This window comes from Periplaneta americana, chromosome 15 (assembly GCF_040183065.1).
Source record: "Periplaneta americana isolate PAMFEO1 chromosome 15, P.americana_PAMFEO1_priV1, whole genome shotgun sequence".
NCBI lineage: Eukaryota > Metazoa > Arthropoda > Insecta > Blattodea > Blattidae > Periplaneta > Periplaneta americana.
In genome coordinates, this window is record NC_091131.1 from 14,353,096 (window position 1) to 14,376,778 (window position 23,683).

At 36.6% G+C, this 23,683-nt stretch overlaps 1 protein-coding gene across 1 annotated transcript in view; it reads right to left on the reverse strand.

Moving 5' to 3' along the window:
- The window catches only part of LOC138714657 (homeobox protein DBX1-like), a 79,385-nt gene extending 64,966 nt beyond the window's left edge, over nucleotides 1-14,419 (reverse strand). The window contains exon 1 of the mRNA XM_069846721.1: nucleotides 13,899-14,419. Coding sequence (XP_069702822.1) covers nucleotides 13,899-14,415 — 517 coding nt within the window. The 5' untranslated portion in view covers nucleotides 14,416-14,419. The remainder of the gene's footprint in view (nucleotides 1-13,898) is intronic.
- Between the last annotated feature and the right edge of the window lie 9,264 nt (nucleotides 14,420-23,683).

Genomic DNA, 23,683 nt, shown 5'->3' on the forward strand with positions numbered 1-23,683 from the left:
ATATTATATTATAACTTTATTGCTTATCATTGCTAAGTTTTATTTAGTGTAATGTGTCTATAAGTTCCGTTTACTTCTTGTTGCATAATATGTTGCAGAAATAATTACAAAATTGTGTTATTTTAATGTGAAGAGAATTTTACATGTTACCGACATAACATACATAACAGGGCATTGGAGACAGAAAGGGGCAACTGGTACAGTAAATATAACCTATAATTTTAACATATCTAAATATCCGTGCGGTGCAACTGAAAATTATTGAATCGTGCATAAATGAATCTACAAGAATTTCGCAATATTTAATGGAAATAAAGGCAGGTATTACACATACGAACAACGTAATTTTCACACCAAAAATAATATTACACCTTAACTCGCAAGGAATTATGTCTGATGTGTCCCGTAATCACTAATTTTATTAATGCAATTACACTACATTTTAGAGAAATATATGTTATTCTTTATGCATTCCAATTAATTTATATGGTTGAAACGCCGCCCTTCGTGATCGGGTTAAGCGAGTCACATGGCCTGCCTTAAGGCCTGTATTAGATCACGATGGCAGTGACACAGTCTATTGTTCCTAGTACTCACAGCGCTCCAAGCGGCTAGCAACTATCGTGAGAAGTGCAACTCGTTGGCAAAAAATCATCCCAAGCTTCGTGACTGTATATAGGGTAAACTGTATAGTGATTGGCCACTTAAGCTAATTAATAATAAAACAATGAAATAGCGGAAAACAGTGGTAACTTATTGAGAGAATTTTAAAGGCATTGGGTCAAGTGAAGATTCAGAAACAAATCAAAATCAATAAACAAAAGAAAAAATAAAATTTCAATGCAAAAGTAAATTAAATAAACACAACAAGTCCACTTTTACAGTTATTGACCGTCTACTGCACTGTTATTGACCACACGCGTATTAGTGATTGACTGTGTACTGCACGGTTATTGACCACACACTTATTAGTGATTGACCGTCTACTGTACAGTTATTCAATACTCACGTATTAGCGATTAAACAACAGATTTTCACAGTTTTCACTTTTTCTTGTCTGTTTCGTTTCTCTTGTTCTGATCTTTCTAAGAACTCTTCGCCACCGGCGTAGATCTGTCGGCTAAGGCGTTTGCCTGCCGATCCGGAGTTTCGTTCGGGCGCGGGTTCAATTCCCGCTTGGGCTGATTATCTGGTTGGGTTTCTTCCGAGGTTTTGCCCAGCCGTAAGGCAAATGTCAGGTAATCTAGGACGAATCTTCGGCCTCATCTCGCCAAATATCATCTCGCGATCATCAATCCCATCGACGCTAAAAAACCTCGAAGTTGATACAGTGTCGTTAAATAACCAAGTTAAAAAAATAAATAAATAAAAAAAGAACTCTTCTTGCTGCCTTTTTTTTCATGTCTTATTCGCTTCCTTTCATCTCTTGCCTCTTCTTCCATTTTTCTTTTTTGTGCCTTATCAGAAGCAAGTGCGTGTCATTTCTCTGATGTTATTACAAATGGCTTCACCCAGCACTAGACAAGGACCAAAGGACACTTTTCCTTCAACGGGATATTTGTTTCTGGACGCTAAGGTTGCTTTCAGGACACCAAACTTCTTGGCAGCTTCATTTAAACCAATTCCACTGCGTACAGGTTCTACAGCGTTTCGTAAAGCTTCCTCTGTATAATGCACTTTACCTGGCTTAGGCATTATAATATTGTATCAGTCCTGTAAATATCCCCATCATTTAACCAATAACGTATATAGAATTGGAGAAAATTGGTCGTTATTCTAACAAATAATTTATAAACGACCAATCACTGTAGTTTGCGGACATTCACTTTATAGTGATTGACCACGGGGCATTTTTATGTCATATAAAAACTTTTACAAAATAATATTCTGTGGAAGGAAACCTTATATCTTTTCTCACACTATGAGTGTAAAAACGAGCACCAGAATTCATGTATTCTTTGCAGAATAAATAAATTATTGCGTGCATTATTCTTAGCAATTACTCTAGTCACTTACACTTGCTTACGTTCAATTGCATTTCCAATCGATTTCAGTCCTCTCAGACAACAGACACTAACTCAGTGGGATGAACAGCGACAACTAACCACAAATAAGGGTTGCTACTAGAGGTATATGCAGCAAAAAGTGAAATCACGATTGTGGTTTATTCACAATACGTTTGAAAAAAGAAAACGGTCAATCACCGTATACTGGTCAATAACTACCTAGTTTATCCTAGTAGATTGTGGTAGTATCGTCTCATCCCTGGCATACATTGTCAAATAGGCCTACAGTATACTATGGATAACGTGTTAAGATAATTATATCACTTTCATTGTAATTACATACTAGCAATAAATATTTCAGTCAATCTCTGAAATTTTGGTTTACCACTAAATAATTTTGTTGTATTTTTTCTTACTTTTAAAATGTAGAATGTAGCGCATTTTTTCTTTGTGTTGTCTTAATACTCCTACTGTATTAACCGGAAATTCGGATAATTGTAATTTTTAAAGGAAAAAGTAAAGTCCCGCCTAGGGCCTGCATTTTGTTTGTGCTCCTGACAGCACAGCAGACTGTGTGCTTTCCATTTCACACAGAGGAAAAAAAAGCGGTCATGCTTCATTTTCAGACTTTGTAGTTTATGCTTTACTTTCAATACATTTCTGTTTACATACCTGCGTAATTATTTTCTTTATTTAATTATTTGCAATCGATGGTATTACCTCTTTTTTTAATTTTAAAGGCATATTGGTTCCGTTAAGTACAATGTTAATTGATAAATGAGTTCTATTCAGTCAATACTTAACATAGAAACACAATAAAATATGTTATAACAACATTTAAACAGATTTAAAACAAACGTTTTCGCCAATTTTGATTGGCATCTTCAGGTCGTGTAGGTCGAATAGAACATGCTATAATAAGTGAACACTTGGTATATAAAGTTAAAAAACAGAAGTTAAAACTATAATATAACTTAGAAACAGAGAATAGAACTTAGAAAAAAGCCACCACAATGTATGTCGAAGCACTGTGTTGAAAGAGGCGTGTGTGACCCAAGAGAACGGCAAAACTCTTCCGTCATTGCAGGTACAATTTCCAAGACAGATATGACGATGCTACAGACAGGTCGGTCCTGTGGTTTTTAGAGTTGAATGATAGTTTTATTATTTACAAGTACGCTACATTATGTTCATATTACCGGTTGTTTTGTATTTTTGTGAAACTTGGACTCTCACTTTGAGAGAAGAACAAAGGCCAAGCTTGTTTGAGAATAAGGTGCTTAGGAAAATAGGAAAGACTGGAGAAAGCTGGGTTAGCAGTGAAAGATCAGCCCGTGGGCAGAACACTAAATGCATGAGGAAAATATTTGGGGCTAAGAGGGATGAAGTTACAGGAGAACGGAGAAAGTTACACAACGCAGAACTGCATGCATTGTATTCTTCACCTGACATAATTAGGAACATTAAATCCAGACGTTTGAGATGGGCAGGGCATGTAGCACGTATGGGCGAATCCAGAAATGCATATAGAGTGTTAGTTGGGAGGCCGGAGGAAAAAAGACCTTTAGGGAGACCGAGACGTAAATGGAAAGATACTATTAAAATGGATTTGAGGGAGGTGGGATATGATGGTAGGGATTGGATTAATCTTGTTCAGGATAGGGACCGATGGCGGGCTTATGTGAGGGTGGCAATGAACCTCCGGGTTCTCTCAAATCCATTTGTAAGTAAGTAAGGCTATATTATGAACTATGCTGTTTTGTTTTATTATTTTTTATTACGCCTAAGTACTATAATTAATTATACAGGTACAAGAATAAATAATTCTAAACATGAAGAGGAATTCAAAATATTACAATCTATTTTATTAATTCTCTCTGCCTGTATGGTTGCACATGATTAGCAAATCTATTATACTGTTTTCCATAATGTCTGACAGGCGACGTAAACATTGACGACAGAGGAAGGGTAATTTGGCATAGGTCACATTCCACGCTTACCTTGAAATTGGGCGGTTTGTAGCGTTCTACCTCCTCCAAATTTCAAGGTAAGTCTTGAATGTGACTTCTGCCATTGGTTGAGTAACAATATTATCCTTCTGCCTTCCTCTACCGGCAGTGTTTACGTCGCCTGTCAAACATGAAGGAACGAAGTATAGGCCTATAAGTTAATCATATGTAGGCGCAAGTTCAAAATAAAAGTAACTAGAAAGCACGCATTTGTGAAATCTGTTGATTCAAATCCATAGGCTTGCTTACTTACTTACTTACTGGCTTCTAAGGAACCCGAAGGTTCATTGCCGCTCTCACATAAGCCCGCCATTGGTCCCTATCCTGAGCAAGATTAATCCATTCTCTTTTATCATATCCCACCTCCCTCAAATCCGTTTTAATATTATCTTCCTATATACGTCTCGGTCTCCCTAAAGGTCTTTTTCCCTCCGGCCTCCCAACTAACACTGTATATGCATTTCTGGATTCGCCCATACGTCATACATGTCCTGCCCATCTCAAACGTCTGGATTTTATGTTCCTAATTATGTCAGGTGAAGAATACAATGTGTAACTTTCTCCATTCTCCTGTAACTTCATCCCTCTTAGCCCCAAATATTTTCCTAAGCACCTTATTCTCAAACACCCTTAACCTATGTTCCTCTCTCAAAGTTAGAGTCCAAGTTTCACAACCATAAAGAACAACTGGTAATGTAACTGTTTTATAATTCTAACTTTCACATTTTTTGACAGCAGACTGGATGATAAAAGATTCTCAACCGAATAATAACAGGCATTTCCCATATTTATTCTGTGTTTAATTTCCTCCCGAGTATCATTTATATTTGTTACTGTTGCTCCAAGATATTTGAACTTCTCCACTTCTTCAAAAGATAAATTTCCAATTTTTATATTTCCATTTCGTACATTATTCTCGTCACGAGACATAATCATATACTTTGTCTTTTCGGGATTTACTTCCAAACCTATCTCTTTACTAGCTTCCAGTAAAATTCCCGTGTTTTCCCTAATCGTTTGTGGATTTTCTCTTAACATATTCACGTCATCCGCATAGATAAGCAGCTGATGTAACCCGTTCAATTCCAAACCCTCACTGTTATCCTAGACTTTTCTAATGACATACTCTAGAGCAAAGTTAAAAAGTAAAGGTGATAGTGCATCTCCTTGCTTTAGCCCACAGTGAATTGGAAACACATCTGACAGAAACTGACCTATACGAACTCTGCTGTACGTTTCACTGAGACACATTTTAATTAATCGAACTAGTTTCTTGGGAATACCAAATTCAATAAGAATAGCATATAAAACTTCTCTCTTAACCGAATCATATGCCTTTTTGAAATCTATGAATAACTGATGCACTGTATCCTTATACTCCCATTTTTTCTCCATTATCTGTCGAATACAAAATATTTGATCAATAGTTGATCTATTACGCCTAAAACCACACTGATGATCCCCAATAATTTCATCTACATATGCAGTTAATCTTCTCAAAAGAACATTGGACAAAATTTTGTACGACGTCAACAAAAGCGATATTCCTCGAAAGTTACTACAGTTAGTCTTGTCTCCCTTCTTAATCTTCTTAATCCATAGGCTTGTCTTTTAAATTACAGAAAAGAGTTTAAATTGATTTCCTACATTACTAATCATGGAGACTATATAAACAAATACTGTGGGCCTAGGCATCAAAGCTGACGATCTGCCGGTAGTGAATAGCTACATCCTACAAAATGTTTGGTTCATAATATCACAATATATTTAATTAATTCCATGTACATGTAGAAATTTATATAGGCTTATATTATTTTTTTCAATAAAATTGTTACGTAGATTTTATTATTTGACCATAAGGGGGAAGGTAGGCGTATACCTTTTCTAGTAAGGCCATAATTTTACTATACTTTATTTTTTCCTTAGAATTTTTAGGTCCTCTGGATATAAAAATGGGCTACTAAATAAGCGGTATTTGTACATAAGAAATTTTAATGTTTTGAAAACCTAACAATTACTTTTTTCTAATTATGAAAAATTCGTGGAGTGGCTTGTTCAGCCGGACAGCGTTTACATGATAAATTACTTAAATATTTTAATTTTTATATAATGCTTGTTTTGATCTATTTTAATAAAAATATCTACAACATAGAGTAAAATATCTAATATGTCATTTCAAGAAAAATATTTAAACTTTTAAATGTAATATTACTTTAAAAAATTGACTAATATTATTTTAACATAAACAACTATACATTCTACTTTGAAGATGTTACTGTATGTTGTTTACATGTGCGAATTCTACACTATGTAAAATTTCATTAAACTATTTTCAATTCTTTTTTAGTTATCAGGTAAACGCTGTCCGGCTAAACAAAATACTCCACGAATTTTCTTATTAAAAAAATAGTAGCTATTAGCTTTTCAAGAAACATTAAAATTGCTTAATTACATGCAGATAATGTAGGTTATATTAGGCATACCAATTTTTGTTTCCAGAGGACTTACAAATTCTGGCAATGAGGAAAAAAATGTTGAAATAGTTATAGTACAGTCGTACTAGCGAAAGGTGTATGCCTACCTATCCCATTAAGAATTTGTAAATTATACTGAAATTTTATTATTCTTAGCTCTCCGATAAGAATCCGTGAATTCGAAAAAGAATAATTCCCTTTTGTTTTTCTTATGTTCTACTTCAATTGGTTTTTAACATCTCATATCTAGGTCTATAAACTATTTGAAGGTTCTTACGGATTTCTAATTTCTGCTAATTGTATTATTGAAACATGAAACAGATAATAGTTGAATTTAGAGATTTTATAATTGTCTACATTAAACGAATATAATTTTATCTTGCTACAAAGTGTAAATTATTAGATTTCATTTGTGTAAGATTATACACGGAAAACTTAATTGGACCGTCACTAAAGGCTGGTCCACAATAAACTGAGAACGGAAACGACGACAATAACAAGAACGGAAATATTGTTAAAATATAACATTATTTCCGTTCCCGGTTTATTGTGAACCAGCCTTTATGGATGAAATTTAACTTTTAACCTTCTAAGTAGTGGGTGGGGTGTTTTGACACTCCAGTCGCAGTTTTTTAATTAAAAACACATTAAAACTCTTCTTATGTAATGATATTTTTTATTGTGTCAGAGTTGCTTTATGTTTTCATATGCCAACTGTTAAAAATAAGAAAGTTAATTTATTTTCTTAGAAAAAACATACTTAGTAGATGGGGTGTTGAAGCACCCTACATATTCTTTACCGTCACTTTCTTTTTTTTCTTCTCTTTTATTTTTAAATATTTTTGTAGATTATTTATGTTGATCGTAGCCTACCGGTTGTAAAAAAAATAGGGTGACCAGACGTCCTCCTTTATCCGGACATGTCCTCCTCTTTAGGCTTTTGTCCGGGATCCGGGCGGATTTTTAAAAAATCAAGAAATGTCCTCTTTTTCCTGATTTGTATGTCTAGTCTGCTGTCAAAAAATCTGAAGTTAGAATTTATAAAACACTTATATTATCGGTTGTTCTGTATGGTTGCGAAACTTGGACTCTCACTTTGAGAGAGGAACAGAGATTAAGAGTGTTTGAGAACAAGGTTCTTAGGAAAATATTTGGGGCTAAGGGGGATGAAGTTACAGGAGAATGGAGAAAGTTACACAACCCAGAACTGCACGCGTTGTATTCTTCACCTGACATAATTAGGAACATTAAATCCAAACGTTTGAGAAGGGCACGTATGGGCGAATCAAGAAATGCATACTATAGAGTGTTAGTTGGGAGGCAGGAGGGAAAAAGACCTTTGGGAAGGAAAAGACGTAGATGGGAGGATAATATTAAAATGGATTTGAGAATGGTGGGATATGATGATAGAGACTGGATTAATCTTGCTCAGGATAGGGACCGATGGCGGGCTTATGTGAGGGCTATATATGTCATTTGGGTTGGGGACAACTGGCCACAGAAAATTGGCCCCAGAGGCAACTCGCCACATAATTTAAATTCGTATCAAAGACAACTCGCCACATAATTGAAATTCGTATCAAAGACAACTCGCCACATAATTGAAATTCGTATCAAAGACAACTCGCTACATAATTGAAATTCGTATCAAAGACAACTCGCCACATAATTGAAATTCGTATCAAAGACAACTCGCTACATAATTGAAATTCGTATCAAAGACAACTCGCCACATAATTGAAATTCGTATCAAAGACAACTCGCTACATAATTGAAATTCGTATCAAAGACAACTCGCTACATAATTGAAATTCGTATCAAAGACAACTCGCCACATAATTGAAATTCGTATCAAAGACAACTCGCCACATAATTGAAATTCGTATCAAACACAACTCGCTACATAATTGAAATTCGTATCAAAGACAACTCGCTACATAATTGAAATTCGTATCAAAGACAACTCGCCACATAATTGAAATTCGTTTCAAAGACAACTCGCTACATAATTGAAATTCGTATCAAAGACAATTCGCCACATAATTGAAATTCGTATCAAAGACAACTCGCCACATAATTGAAATTCGTATCAAAGACAATTCGCTACGTAATTGAAATTCGTATCAAAGACAACTCGCCACATAATTGAAATTCGTATCAAAGACAATTAGCCACACATTGAAATTCAAGGCAATACTCAAATTCGCAACAATTTATAATACATTTCTATGGTAACACAAGACAAATCCAGAAGCTGTAAACTAATTAGGAACTAAGGCGGAAGAAAATTCGCTTCAGAAAATCAGAAAGAGGCTCTGACAAATTAATATAGCTTGGCTACATGTACACGAGGCTTAGAGAAAATAAGATTGGAGTTGTCTGGCGCTGTGACATGCGTGGCGGGTGTAATGCAACAGTCACGTTATCAGAAGATGGAAGCAGTGTCGTCAAAGAACCGTCTGAACACAAGAATCATTCTGCAGACTGGGGAAGGATTAAGCCAAAGGAATGTGTAGAGAATATGAAGGCAAGGGCGGTAATTCCCGAGAATCAACGTCTGTCATTATTCAAAATGAGTTACAGCGTATTGCAAGCGAAGCCAATGTGAATCTACCGAAGAAACCATCTATTAAAAAAACTGTGCGCCGTGCCAGGAAGCTGCACTTACCACCTGAACCAAGGGATATTGACGAACTGAACGTTATAGCCGACAGATACACTAAGACCGTACAAGGAGGAAGGTGGTTGTTGTATTTTGAACCGGAGGACAACGTGAAAGTTATATTTGCCACTAATTCACATTTAAAGAAATTGTTACGGTCCCATTTTTGGATAATGGACGGTGTGGCAAATTGTCTTACTTACTGGCTTTTAAGGACCCGAAGGTTCATTGCCGCCCTCACATAGGCCCGCCATTGGTCCCTATCCTGAGCAAGATTAATCCAGTCTCTACCATCATATCCCACCTCCCTCAATTCCATTTTAATATTATCTTCCCATCTACGTCTCGGCCTCCCCAAAGGTATTTTTTCCTCCGGCCTCCCAACTAACACTCTATATGCATTTCTGCATTCGCCCATACGTGCTACATGCCCTGCCCATCTCAAACGTCTGGATTTAATGTTCCTAATTATGTCAGGCGAAGTATACAATGCGTGCAGCTCTGCGTTGTGTAACTTTCTCCATTCTCCTGTAACTTCATCCCTCTTAGCCCCAAATATTTTTCTAAGAACCTTATTCTCAATCACCCTTAATCTCTGTTCCTCTCTCAAAGTCAGAGTCCAAGTTTCACAACCATACAAAACAACCGGTAATATAACTGTTTTATAAATTCTAACTTTCAATCTTTTTGACAGAAGACTGGATGACAAAAGCTTCTCAACCGAATAATAACAGGCATTTCCCATATTTATTCTGCGTTTAATATCCTCCCGAGTATCATTTATATTTGTTACTGTTGCTCCAAGATATCTCAATTTTTCCACCTCTTCGAAGGATAAATCTCCAATTTTTATAGTTCCATTTCGTACAATATTGTCGTCACGAGACATAATCATATACTTAGTCTTTTCGGGATTTACTTCCAACCCTATCGCTTTACTTGCTTCAACTAGAATTTCCGCGTTTTCCCTAATCGTTTGTGGATTTTCTCCTAACATATTCACGTCATCCGCATAGACAAGAAGCTGATGTAACCCGTTCAATTCCAAACCCTCTGTGTTATCCTGAACTTTCCTAATGACATATTCTAGAGCAAAGTTAAAAAGTAAAGGTGATAGTGCATCTCCCTGCTTTAGCCCGCAGTGAATTGGAAAAGCATCAGATAGAAACTGGCCTATACGGATTCTGCTGTAAGTTTCACTAAGACACATTTTAATTAATCGAACTAGTTTCTTGGGAATACCAAATTCAATAAGAATATTAAATAAAACTTCTCTCTTAACCGAGTCATACGCCTTTTGGCAAATTGTCTGTCTGTGGCAAATTGTCTATCTGTAGAGGATTGACCCTATTACCAATTTTCTGTGGCCAATTGTCCGGAACCGATGTCATTTCATAACTTAATGTCATTAAGCCAATGCGCTCTCAACTTAAAGTTACTTTAAAATTGTAGTAAAAATCTGAGCTTCTTGTTCAGCTCAAGTGTTTGCTGCCGCCAGCAAAGACAACTCAGGAGTGACATACACGAGAAGGAAGCCTTGAGGTGACGTTTAGCGCAAACGCAAACAATATGACCAAGAATATGGCAACGGTCCAGCTATGGCTACTCTCCCCTAAATCCAGAGAAATCGCAAGCACTCGTAATGGGACATAATGGTCTACGAAGCACTCTTGATAGTAGTACTATACCACATATAATATTGAATGGGATTATTGTTAAATACAATGAAACAATTTAAAATCTTGGCATTTTTATGGATAGCGATCTAAATTGGAACACTCAAGTAACATTTACAAAAAAAAAAAAAAATTCTCAACTTCACTCCTTGTTCCATATGAAAGAATTTCTACCACTTAGTCTAAAAAAAGAATCTTATCTAATGTAAGTTCACTCTTAGCTGAGAGACTACAACGTGTTCATAATGTGTGCATACGATTCATCTGCAATACTCGTAAATTTAACCATATAACGCCTTCCCTCCAGTTACTTTCGTGGGTGCGTCTGAAGGAACGAAGAACAATACATTCACTGTCTTCTCTTTTGTTTAGAATCACGCATACTTCTACTTCGAATTATCTGTTATCGCGATTTCAATTTCTTACAACTCTTCGAAACCGACATCAAGCACTTCTTTCTATCCCTCATCATAGAACGTCTTTATACTCATCTTCCTATACTGTAGAAATACCTCGCCTCTGGAATTCGTTACCTAATGACGTCACGGACTGCCGGACTTTATCACAATCCAAAATTAAATTGGAAAATTTTTCTTAGTTAATGTTTTTAGGTTTTGCTAGAAGTATTGATTTGTGTTTTTTTTCTCTTTTTCTTTTTTAATCTGGATTAAAATTACAAGTTTCTTGTTTATGTTAGTTAATTAGTTAGGATACAATTAATTATGATACTTAATCACTCATTTAATGTTTGTGTGACTGGAACCTGTGTATATTTTTGTGTGGCTTTACTTTGTTTATAGTGTTTTTTTCTACTACTACTACTACTACTACTACTACTACTACTACTACGGCATCACAGCCCAAAGTCGAGCCTTAGCCTCCTCAATTTTCTTCCTCCAACTGTCCCCGTCCTGTGCTAATCTCCTCCAGGCAGTTGTTCCGAGATAGTCCTGAGAATCGATCGTTACCGCATCTATCCATCTATTTTTGGGTGTTCCAATTGGTCTTTTACCATGTATTTTCCCTTCTAAGATCTTCTTTGGTAATCTGTTCCCTTCCATCCGACAGACATGTCCGGCCCATTCAAGCCTCCTTAATTCGATGAAAGTAACAATATCAAAACTTTTATATAATTTATATAGCTCGTTATTATAACATATTCTCCACTGCATATTTTCTTGCACCGGTCCAAAAATTCTTCCGAGTATTTTGCGTTCAAATATACCTAGTTTAGCTTCTGTGTCCTTAGATAATGTCCAAGTTTCGCTTGCATAACAGAGAATACTTCTAATAATTGTTTTGTATATTTTAAGTTTTGTTTCCTTGTGCACACAGTTCGATTTCAATATTGCGCTTAATGCAAAATAGGCCTTATTGGCTGCAGTGATTCGACTCTGTACTTCAATTAATTCGTTATTGCTACTTGTCATTACTTGTTTTTTTCTCTCTCTCTTTATTTCTTGTGTAGCTTTACTTTTTATATAGTGTATTTTTTTTCTGTTTATTTCTATTAAGGTCCCTGAGCCAAATAACGCCATGTATACCTTTAACGTCACCCTTAAAATTTGTTAACGACACACGTTTTCGGTAGTGCACTACTGTAGCCTGCATTCGTTTGCAATCTAGTGATGAAATGAGTTACTAGCTGTCCGCTGACATTTACGAGTGACATTATATTCCACCATTTTCCTGTTGTGTGTTGATAGTGAATGGCTGTTCTTATATCAAGGTAAGAGGCAATATTTTATTTTGTGTGTTGAGCAAATAATAACTATATTGAACTATATAGTTTCGTGATCTTTAAACATTCTTCTGTGTATAGAAAGTATTTGCTATCTATAAAATTTGAAAATGTTACAGAAACAGGCATGTCATGTTATCAAGTACTCAGTAACGCTTTACGCCATGTGGCGTTAAAGGTCTACAGACAAAATTTTAGGTTATGTTAGTACTAAGGCTGACAGTACAGCATCAGTGTGAAAACATGAGGAAAATCACTAAACTTTCAACTTACAAATGTTCAGAATGTGCAGTGATGATATTGGTTCAAATGCTTATCGAACTCTTAATTTTTTTTTTATTTTACATAACTTAATTTTTTTGTTTTACTTATTGGAAAACATTCATATTAAACTAAGGTAAATGCTTTTGTGTTTAATAACTTTCTACTGTGTCAAATTGTCTCTTTTTTTTTTAAAGTAAGGAGTCACTGGAAAACATATTATCCTAATCCATCTGGTGTTTCGGTTTCAGATCAAGATTCTTTCATTAGTATTGAGTGATTTTGTATCTTTTATTAACAGAAACTCAAATTTAGTCGCTTAGTTCAATCTGTGTTGCTTAGGAAAAATAATTCATTAACAATTATAAGTAGTAGTAGTAGTATTTATTTATTTAACCTGGTAGAGATAAGGCCTTCAGGCCTTCTCTGCCCCTCTACCAGGAGATTCCAACTACAATATCAATAAGGTTACTAGAAAATAGGTGGCGTTAATTGGACAACCTGTTCCTAATAACGCCAGTTTACAAAGTTTTCCTATTTGAGTTCTAATTCTTGTTCGGTATATAATGTATCCATTTTCATTGTGCTATTTTGTAAAGATAAGATTACAGTTTCTATTTCATAATTTTCGTGTTTGTACATTACTTATTTCCAGAGCAAAAGTGACTGAAGTGTTAAGGTGGCGTTATTTCGTACGTATACCTTATTGTATTTGTATTCCTGGTGTTGTGGAAGAGAAGGCCTGGTGGCCTTAACTACATCAGAATAAATAAATAAATAAATAAATAAATAAATAAATAAATAAATAAATAAATAAATAAATAAATGATTAATAGGCTATGTGGAAACAGGAGAACCCCGATCTTTTCAACCATGTGTCACTGTGTATCAACCTTAAAAAATTTCGTATTTTGCATATTTTTATAAAAAAAATTCCTCGTAGGCCTAGTTAAAAACTACTGGTTTAGAGAATAAATGAGTGTGGCGCGAGATTTTGAATTACGACGTGAGTGAGCCACATGACCTAGTGGTGAGGTGCAAGAGGACAGCTAGGTCGGTTGGCCGTTACCTGTGCAAGGCGGCGTCTTGACGCTGTCGGCGCCCAGGATGGCGCTCACGCTGAACTTGAGGATGGGCTTGGTGGGCGAGGGCGCCGTGTCCTGCTTGCGGGGCGCTTCTCCGCGGCGCTCGTAGCAGCAGCAGCCGGCGCCCTGCCCGCCGTGGTAGTAGCCCAGCTTGCAGTCGTCCGACGCACCGCACGCGCACGTGACCACGGCGGCGGGTGGATGCCTGGCGTGGGGGTCCTGCGCCACGATGGAGTACGACGCCGTGATGCCCAGCGTGAGCGACGCCGTGGCCGTGGGGCCGAGCCCGTCGGCGGGGTGAGGGCTGAGCAGCCCCGTGCCGGGGTCCAGCTGCCCCTGCCGGGGCGACGCGCCGCCGTTGAAGTAGGGCGCCGACGTCGCGGGGTTCTTGGGCGGAACGAGCAGCGCCCTAGAGTCGCGTTCTAGAAGTTTCCGGGGCGCTGCGCCCTCCCCGCTGCCCGGCTGAGAGTGCTCGAATTTCGAGTTGAGGAGATTGTCCATCAGAAACGGGGACGTCATGGCCGGAGAAGAGTTGAAGACAGGCGCGGGAAAGCTCTTCAGCATACTTTGGTAGTAGTGGGGCGTCGTTAGCGAATGTGCCGGTACGGTACCCACTGGGAAAGGGTACATGGTAGCCCCACTAGAAACGACAGCTCGAGGACTGCCTGCTCCGTCCGCAAGGTGGGGCCATTCTCGTCATAAAATCCCCGACACGAAATCTTAAGATTCACACACGCTACTACACCAACTGTTAAGTTATTACATTATCTGTTCTGTAGTCTGATATTTACCAGGAATTGCCCAGATGAACACGTTATGCTCTGCACTGACGTCTATTGTCAAATGTTTGCATAAGAAAATACATTATCACCGTAGAAACGCAAATGTTTCTAATTCAGATTTCCCGAATACCTAAGAACTTATGATTGGAATCTGAACAATTTTAATTAAACTATCACTTTTTCATCGATAAATATAGCAGCTTAATTTCTTTCGCTAATTGTAAACTGCTATTTACAGTTTTGTGTCACGTACTTGATGTCTTTATAACTCCACACACTTCATCTTCTCTCACAATAAACAAACATTTACAGCGTTCCAAGTCACACTTAAATTCGTTCACTGTTATTCACAAAATACAGTTAATTACGTTGTCACAGCAAAGCGAGTGTGTTCACTTGTTCCGTGATGCAGGTCCACGTGTGCGGCGCTGATGCACCCCGCCTCATGTGTGTCTGCCCAAGAGAGAGCGACTAAACCCAAAAGTGACTAGCTGCACGGCACACTGCCCCCCCCACGCCACTGCCATTACTTCCGATACGGTAATAATCATAATAATAACAATAAAAATCATATCCTCCCCTTTTTTTAGGGCAAGCGCTTTCATAAAACAGGCCAATAGTAACTTAGCAGACCCTTAACCTAACTTCCATCCAATCCAACCCCCTCCCCCTGTTCAACCCCCTACTCACCACCACCATAGCCGCTTTATTGCTGCGTTCCATCGACCCTTATGAGCATTGTAGTCTGCCATGTGGTGCGAACGAGATCGTGCTCGGGGCGTAAGGACCATTTTCGTGCGCAACCCTCCACCTCTCCCCCCCCTGCGGCCCATCGCCCGTCTCTCTCTCCATTATATATATAAACCGAAAATCGACCTCTGTGAAAATATCTTATATTGAAAACTGAGCGCCCCTCGTGCTTCCTTGTGCATTGATCGTCGTTAGAAAGACGGCAGAGGGTGCGGCGAGGGGAGGGCGCAGAGGGAGGAGCCACGTCAATATCCGTGACCAATGGGGACGTGGACTCGTCGCCTCTGATTGGACGCGTCGCTGCAGTGGCGGCCCCTTTGCCCGGCGGCTCGGACTCGTATCTGGGGCCGCGGAGGTTCGGTCTGAACACTTCTTACACCCGGCACCACAGTGCTCTAGTTTCATAGCTTTCGGAAGGACTAGTTCAGGTCCGTGCATGAATCACTTCCATAATGGTGATGCATTACAACACTTTGATGATGAAGCCCCTCTTTCACATTATTTTAGTGTGAACTCCTGGCCTAAGGTGTGGAGTAGAACGTGGGACATAAGTAATGCGAAATGTTGTATCAATTTAAAAAGAAAGCACACTAATCTATTTTATTTATTTATTTATTTATTTATTTATTTATTTATTTATTTTTTGCTGTTATTTATACTCGCTTTAACATCTTTGGTCATATCGCGAGTTAATCTTTGGTTGAAATCCGAAGGCTTGTGTATTATTGTTGAGACTGATTTGAATATGATTTCGGTGATGAATGAGGCCGTTGTGCGGATGTTGTGGCCCGAATTTCCTGGCATTTGCCTTCAGGAAAAACCCTGAAAAACCTCAACCAGGAAATTCAACCCGACCGGGAATCGAACCCGGGCCCTCTGCGTAAGAGACCAGCACGCTGACCCCTACACCGCAGAGGTGGTCACTAATTTATGATCACTGCCACAGATATTGTATGTCTATTTCTGTATTTCTGTCGAAATTGAGATAGAATAAAATAAGTTAGATTGTTTTATTTTCAATTTATGTTGGATAACGATCAAGCCCCTTATTAATTAATAGGGCTAGGATTTTGATGAAATTGCATCTTTTTTCTAGTAAGCCAGAAACATAGCTGCTTTAGTATTTATATTTTATGTGATAAACTGAGTGTTTTAAGACATATTTGTTAGGGCATTTTTTTTTGCATTTTTTGCCTCTTACAACTCATAAGAGCATCTTTTGTTTTATTCCGACATTTTTTTAGGCTTTTTTATTTTTAAATCCACCACCAACAGAAGCAGGCTTCCAATTGCAGGTGGCTTACACAGATGTATACACAAAATACATAATAAGAGAGAAAAAAAACAACAAAACAAACAGTACAAACAAAAGAAAGAAAATACATAATAGTAATAGATGCTAGAATATAATAATATTACAGTTAATAAAGTGCCAAATGTCAACATAATGATGCAAAATTATTTAAAAACTTGAGTAAAAACATTATAATACACTTCTTCATAATTTAAATATCTAAGGAAATACAATGCTTTTTAATATTGTATGACATTTTTCAATTGTTAAACTGAAATCCAATTGAGAATCACAGTTTAAAGACAGAGAGTTGTAAGTATTACACATAATAAACAATGCAGAGTTCTTGAAGAAAACAGTTCTAGGAATAGGAATAATAAAAGGTTGCCTATGACGTAATTATCTTCTTTTTACATTGAACTGAAGGAATTTAAGAAAATCACAGTTATTCAATATAGGCCTACCATTAACAGTCTTATAGAGTAAAATTTGGCTATTTATTAATCGTCGAGATTTTAAAGTTTTATAATTAAATTAAAAAAATAACTGATTGTATGAAATATGCTTGTCATAAGACGATACGTAATGTTTTTTAAAATATAAATAACGTAAAAATCTTTTCTGTCTCCTTTCTATTTGCATCTGATGGGACTGGAACTGAGGTGACCATATTATAGACGCATACTCTAGCTTACTTCTAACTATAGTTTTATAGAGAGTAGCTATCAATAGTATTTATATTTTTTAATTCTTTTGTATTCATTTAATTTTGGCCATAAATCCCTATTACTAATATAAAATAATGTTTATTTACTTTGATATTTTGTCTACATACTTTGTCCATTATTACCCATTATTTTTTTACTTGGTTATTTAACGACGCTGTATCAACTACGAGGTTATTTAGCGTTGATGGAATTGGTGATAGTGATATGATATTTGGCGAGATGAGGCCGAGGATTTGCCATAGATTACATGACATTTGTCTTACAGTTGGTAAAAACCTCGGAAAAAACCCAACCGGATAATCAGCCCAAGCGGGAATCGAACCCGCGACCGAGCGCAACTCCGGATCGGCAGGCAAGCGCCTTAACCGATCAAGCTACGCCGGTGGCTAATACCCGTTATTTTGTATAATATTTTAATAGTTTTTCTACACAAATATTGCTACTTTAACGTAGTCAACTCCAAGCACCCCTTCAATATAGACTCCTCTATACCTGCTAATTCCGGATAAGAGTGGCCTTGTTGTAGACTACATGGAAACTACATCAGGTAAAATAATTAATTGAAGTGTACCACTTAAAAAATTATGTAAAATTAAATAAACTTAAATGTTGGTACTGGAATTTAATTTAATTACTACTCTAAATATTTAGTGCAATACCTCGGGTAGCTCAGTTGGTAGAGCAGCTGGCTACGGACTTAAAGGTCCGGGGTTCGATCTCCGGTGGTGACAGGATTTTTTCTCGTTGCCAAACTTTCAGAACGGCCCCAAGGTTCACTCAGCCTTCTATAAAATTGAGTACCGGGTCTTTCCCGAGGGTAAAAGGCGGTCAGAGCGTGGTGCCGACCACACCACCTCATTCTAGTGCCGAGGTCATGGAAAGCATGGGGCTCTACCTCCATGCCCCCCAAGTGCCTTCATGGCATGTTACGGGGATACCTTTACCTTTTACCTCTTTCTCTACTAAGCCAATTATGTACGTACGAACTATTTTTAGGGCATATTTAAGGGCATTTTTTAAAGATTTGTAGGTCATAAATGCATTGTTTTTAGGGCATTTTTTATATGATTTATAGGTCATCAAAATCCTAGCCCTATTAATTTTATATATATATATATATATATATATATATATATATCAATAAATTCAAATGTTTATTCAATCTTATGGCTTAGACACTAATAATTATATAAAACAAACAATTTATGTTTTACATCTTACTAAGTTCCAATACTAACGTTTTCACCCTCATGGGGTATCTTCAGGTACAAGATAGGAGCGAAATGTCTATCTAAAATCAGTTACAAAACTTAACCTCATATTGAGAATAACATTGATCATATTAAAAAGATAATATAAGAAATGTAAACATGGTGACAAATACTAATCATAAAATGTATTAAAAAATGATCTTGTCAAAAGTTAAAAATCATCGTAGGCTTGCATAACTGTGAATATAGGCTACTAGTGATCTTGATACGTAGTAATGGCATACAAAGTTAAATATTACTACATTGATATCATAAGTACTATTACCGACAAACGTCTTTGATAATGATGGAGAAAATTCTGCAAAAACAACGTGTCTCAATGTGCTGACTATTAATGAATATTAAAATCAATGATTAATTCAGAATTACATAAATATTACTGAATGTTGAGTCGTAAAAGCAAAAGCTGTGAATTAGCCAATTCTTCTGGAGCAAGTTGTTAACTGTCTTGTGCTCAATTATCTGAAAACAAGTGTTTATTATTTGCGATGGATAATTGCAGAAAACTATTAAATAGAATACCATATGACAATTATTGATCTACTTACAAAGTGGGAGTCTCAAAAAATCATCACATTATACATGTTTCGTAAATGTTGAAATGAAGAGATGTATACTGTATTATCATTTGAATTTGAATGAACTAATTCTTGATAACCAAATGTTGTCAAATATTAAATTTTGATCTGTAACACATATTTTATATTATAAAACGGGCTACTAGAACTTAGTAAGATGAAGGCCTAAAATATAAATTGTTTGTTTTATATAATTATTAGTGTCTAAGCCATAAGATTGAATAAACATTTGAATTTATTGATATATGTTTTATTTTCGCTGACAGAATTAAGGCCATAAGGCCTTTTCTTCCACTCAAACAGCCTTAATCACTGCAATAGTGTCAGACATGTTTAAATTATGAATATTTGCAATATACTAAAGATTCTATAGCAGTAACCTTAAGTTAAATTTTAAGGACTAGTGTGTGTTTACTTAATTTAAGATCAAACTTATACCTACGAAAAAATAATAATAATTTATGAACGAATATGATACAAATCAATCTATATGTAATATAGTAGTACTAGATTATTTTACGACGCTTTATCAACAGCTTAAGTTATTTAGTGTCTGAATTATATGAAGGTGATAATGCCTGTGAAATGAGTCCGGGGTCCAACACCGAAAGTTACCCAGCATTTGCTCATATTGGGTTGAGGGAAAACCCCGACAAAAACCTCAACCAGGTAACTTGCCCCGACCGGGAATCGAACCCGGGCCACCTGGTTTCGCGGCTAGACGCGCTAACCGTTACTCCACAGGTGTGCACGACATTTTATATCAATTTAAAAAGAAATCACATTAATTCATTGTCAGTGCCTTGCTTAGAGCACAGATAGGCTATTGTATGTCCACTTCTGTATTTCTGTCAAAATTGAGATAGAATAGAATAGGTTGTTTTATTTTCGCTGTTATAATTAAGGCGATTGGCCTTCTCTTCAACTCAACCAGCCTTAATCGCTACAATAGTGACACACATATTTAAGTTATGAATATTTGCAATATACTAAAGATTCCATAGCAGTAACTTAAGTTAAATTTTAATGATTAGTGTGTGTTTACTTAATTTAAGATAAAACCTATAACTACGAAAAAATAATAATTTATGAACGAATATGATACAAATCAAACTATATGTAATATAGTAGTAGTAGTAGTAGTAGTAGTAGTAGTAGTAGTAGTAGTAGTAGTAGTAGTAGTAGTAGTAGCAGTAGCAGTAGCAGTAGCAGTAGCAGTAGCAGTAGCAGTAGTAGGTTATTATACGACGCTTTATCAACAGCTTAGATTATTTAGCGTCTGAATGAGATGAAGGTGATAATGCCGGTGAAATAAGTCCGGGGTTCAACACCGAAAGTTACCCAGCATTTCCTCATATTGGTTGAGGGAAAACCCAGGAAAAAACCTCAACCAGGTAACTTGCCCCGACCGGGAATCGAACCCGTGCCACCTGGTTTCGCGGCTAGACGCGCTGTTACTTCACAGGTGTGGACGAAATTTTATATCAATTTAAAAAGAAAACACATTAATTCATTGTCAGTGCCTTGCTTAGAGCACAGATAGGCTATTGTATGTCCATTTCTGTATTTCTGTCAAAATTGAGATAGAATAGATTGTTTTATTTTCGCTGTTATAATTAAGGCGATTGGCCTTCTCTTCCACTCAACCAGCCTTAAATACTACAATAGTGACACACATATTTAAGTTATGAATATTTGCAATATACTAAAGATTCTATAGCAGTAACCTTAAGTTAAATTTTAACGACTAGTGTAGTGTGTACTTAATTTAAGATAAAACCTATAGACTATAATAATTTATGAGCAAATACGATACAATTCAGTCTATATGCAATATACGTAGAATTATAATTACGTCGAGATAGCTAGCTGGTTAAATGGTGAGAATTGAGGGGTTTGCCGGAAAAAGGGCGTATACGTCAATATGGCGAATTGAGATAAGCTTACATGTAATCTAAGATTTTAAAACGCACCTGAATAAAATGTTACGCACGCACGCAGCCCTGTCCTGCAGGTATGTACAGTACAATCAAAACAAAATTTCGCTATTATAATTATTCACTACATTTTAAACCGTTTTCCCGAAGAAGGCCGTATAGGCCTATCCGCCTTTGTTCCGGCAAAGCCCTCAATTAATTTAGGCCTAATAGAAGTTTACTAGGACTATGTTATAGGGATCAAAATATAAATCTAAAATATATTGATATAGTGGGAATAATATTAGAGGTTTTGTATTCTATTTAGAGAAATTAATGCCAATAATAAGAATGGATAGGTGTTAGTTTAATTATGAGTAACAAATATGCATATTGTTGTTGTTTAGTCAATTGTCCGAAGACAGGTCAGAACGTCAGAAGTGATACCAAGAAGGCACCACTTATGAGGCAACTAGGGCAGGAGGGCCAGTTCCTTTCTCCCTCCATTGCATACATCGCCGACTAGCTACATATTACACTAATCAGACTTCAGATGCATACAAACAATTGTTCTTCCTCTGACACATAAATCGTCAAGTGAGATGTACTGCCTGATAATAAATGTAGGCCTACATATCGGCCAGAACCTGAATCAGAGGTAAAAAGTATTAATCAGTGATATTGTGATAGTCTAGTAGTACTGTTAGTACGCTTATAGGCTAAGGCCAAATTTTCATCCTTCAGAAGTATTGCATTGTATTATATTGTATTGGACATCATTAATATAGAAATTATAATAAATGGCTTAAGATGTAGCCTATGCAACAGGAAACATTTCTTGCTTTCAAGGTTTCCCGAAAGTTAGAGAAAGTGGAAATATTTGTGCTGTAAGCCATTGTTATATTTTGATAGTCGTATAGGCCTATTCAAATTTAAAAAAATATTATTATTATTATTATTATTATTATTATTATTATTATTATTATTATTATTATTATTATTATTATTACCGGTTGTTCTGTATGGTTTTGAAACTTGAACTCTAAGGGATTCAAATCCGGTAACCCGCCCCTTGCATACGCCTCTGGGAACATTAAATCCAGACTTTTGAAATGGGTAGGGCATGTAGCACGTATGGGTGAATCCAGAAATGGATATAGAGTGTTATTTGGGAGACCTGAGAGAAGAAGATCTTTGGGGAGGCCGAGACGTAGATGGAAGAATAATATGTTGTTGTTGTTTTCTAACGCCGGGCGTTTGACAATAAAGTCATTTGACCTCTTGCACTCCAATATTTTTCAAAGATATTATCATGACCAGCCACTGAAGCACAGATTTTGAGGTGTCCCGAATCCATTTCTTTGTTTGAGTTGCACAATGGGTAGTCAGGGGACTGATATATTCCAATTCTATGCAGGTGTTTGGCCAAACAATCATGGCCTGTTGCCAATCTAAATGCAGCTACAGACGATTTCCGTGGTAAATCGAGAACTAACTGTGGATTATGATGCAGAGAGTTCCATTTTTTCCCTTGGGATTGTGTTATCAAATTATGTTTGTTGAAGTCTAAGTATGTAGATTTAGTATATCTTTTCACAGAGTAATACGTAGATTTAGTAACAGGTCTGTAAGTAGCAGTGCTGCCCTTCTTTGCTAAAGCATCCGCATTCTCGTTTCCCAGGATTCCACAATGGGATGGTATCCATTGGAATACAATTCTTTTATTGAGTAATATTAATTGAGAGGCATTTTAGTTATTTCTGCTGTTTGAGATGAAGGTGTGTGTTTAGAGATTATTGATAGAAAAGCTGCTTTGGAGTCTGACAATATAACTGCATTCTTAAATTTATTGCTGTGGTAGAGAAGATTCCTGAGACTTTCACTTATTGCAATGATTTCTCCATCAAAACTTGTTGTTCCATACCCAAGAGATCTATAAAGTGAGAAGAGACAGCCAATAACACCTGCACCGGCACCTTGGAGGATAATATTAAAATGGATTTGAGGAACGTGGGATATTGACGGTAGAGACTGGATTAATCTTGTTCAGGATAGGAACCGATGGCGGGCTTATGTGAGGGCGGCAATGAACCTCCGGGTTCTCTGAAAGCCATTTGTATTATCGAGTATTATTATTATTATTATTATTATTATTATTATTATTATTATTATTATTATTATTATTATTATTTTGTTGGCGACCTCCTATTAACTCCTTTGTTGAACCCCAGAGGGCCGCGACCCTCCGTTTGAGAACAACTGCACTAAACGACACAGGCACCGCAGAATTCCGTGACGTTTACCTATTAGACACTACGGCTGATATCTTTCGGAATGGGATGTGTGAGGACTAGTTATGCTTCAGTCTTTAAACCCATACCTGACCTATTTCCGTAGCATGACGCAGTCGATTGTAATCCCGTGACGTGTAATCGGCACCTCGACAGACA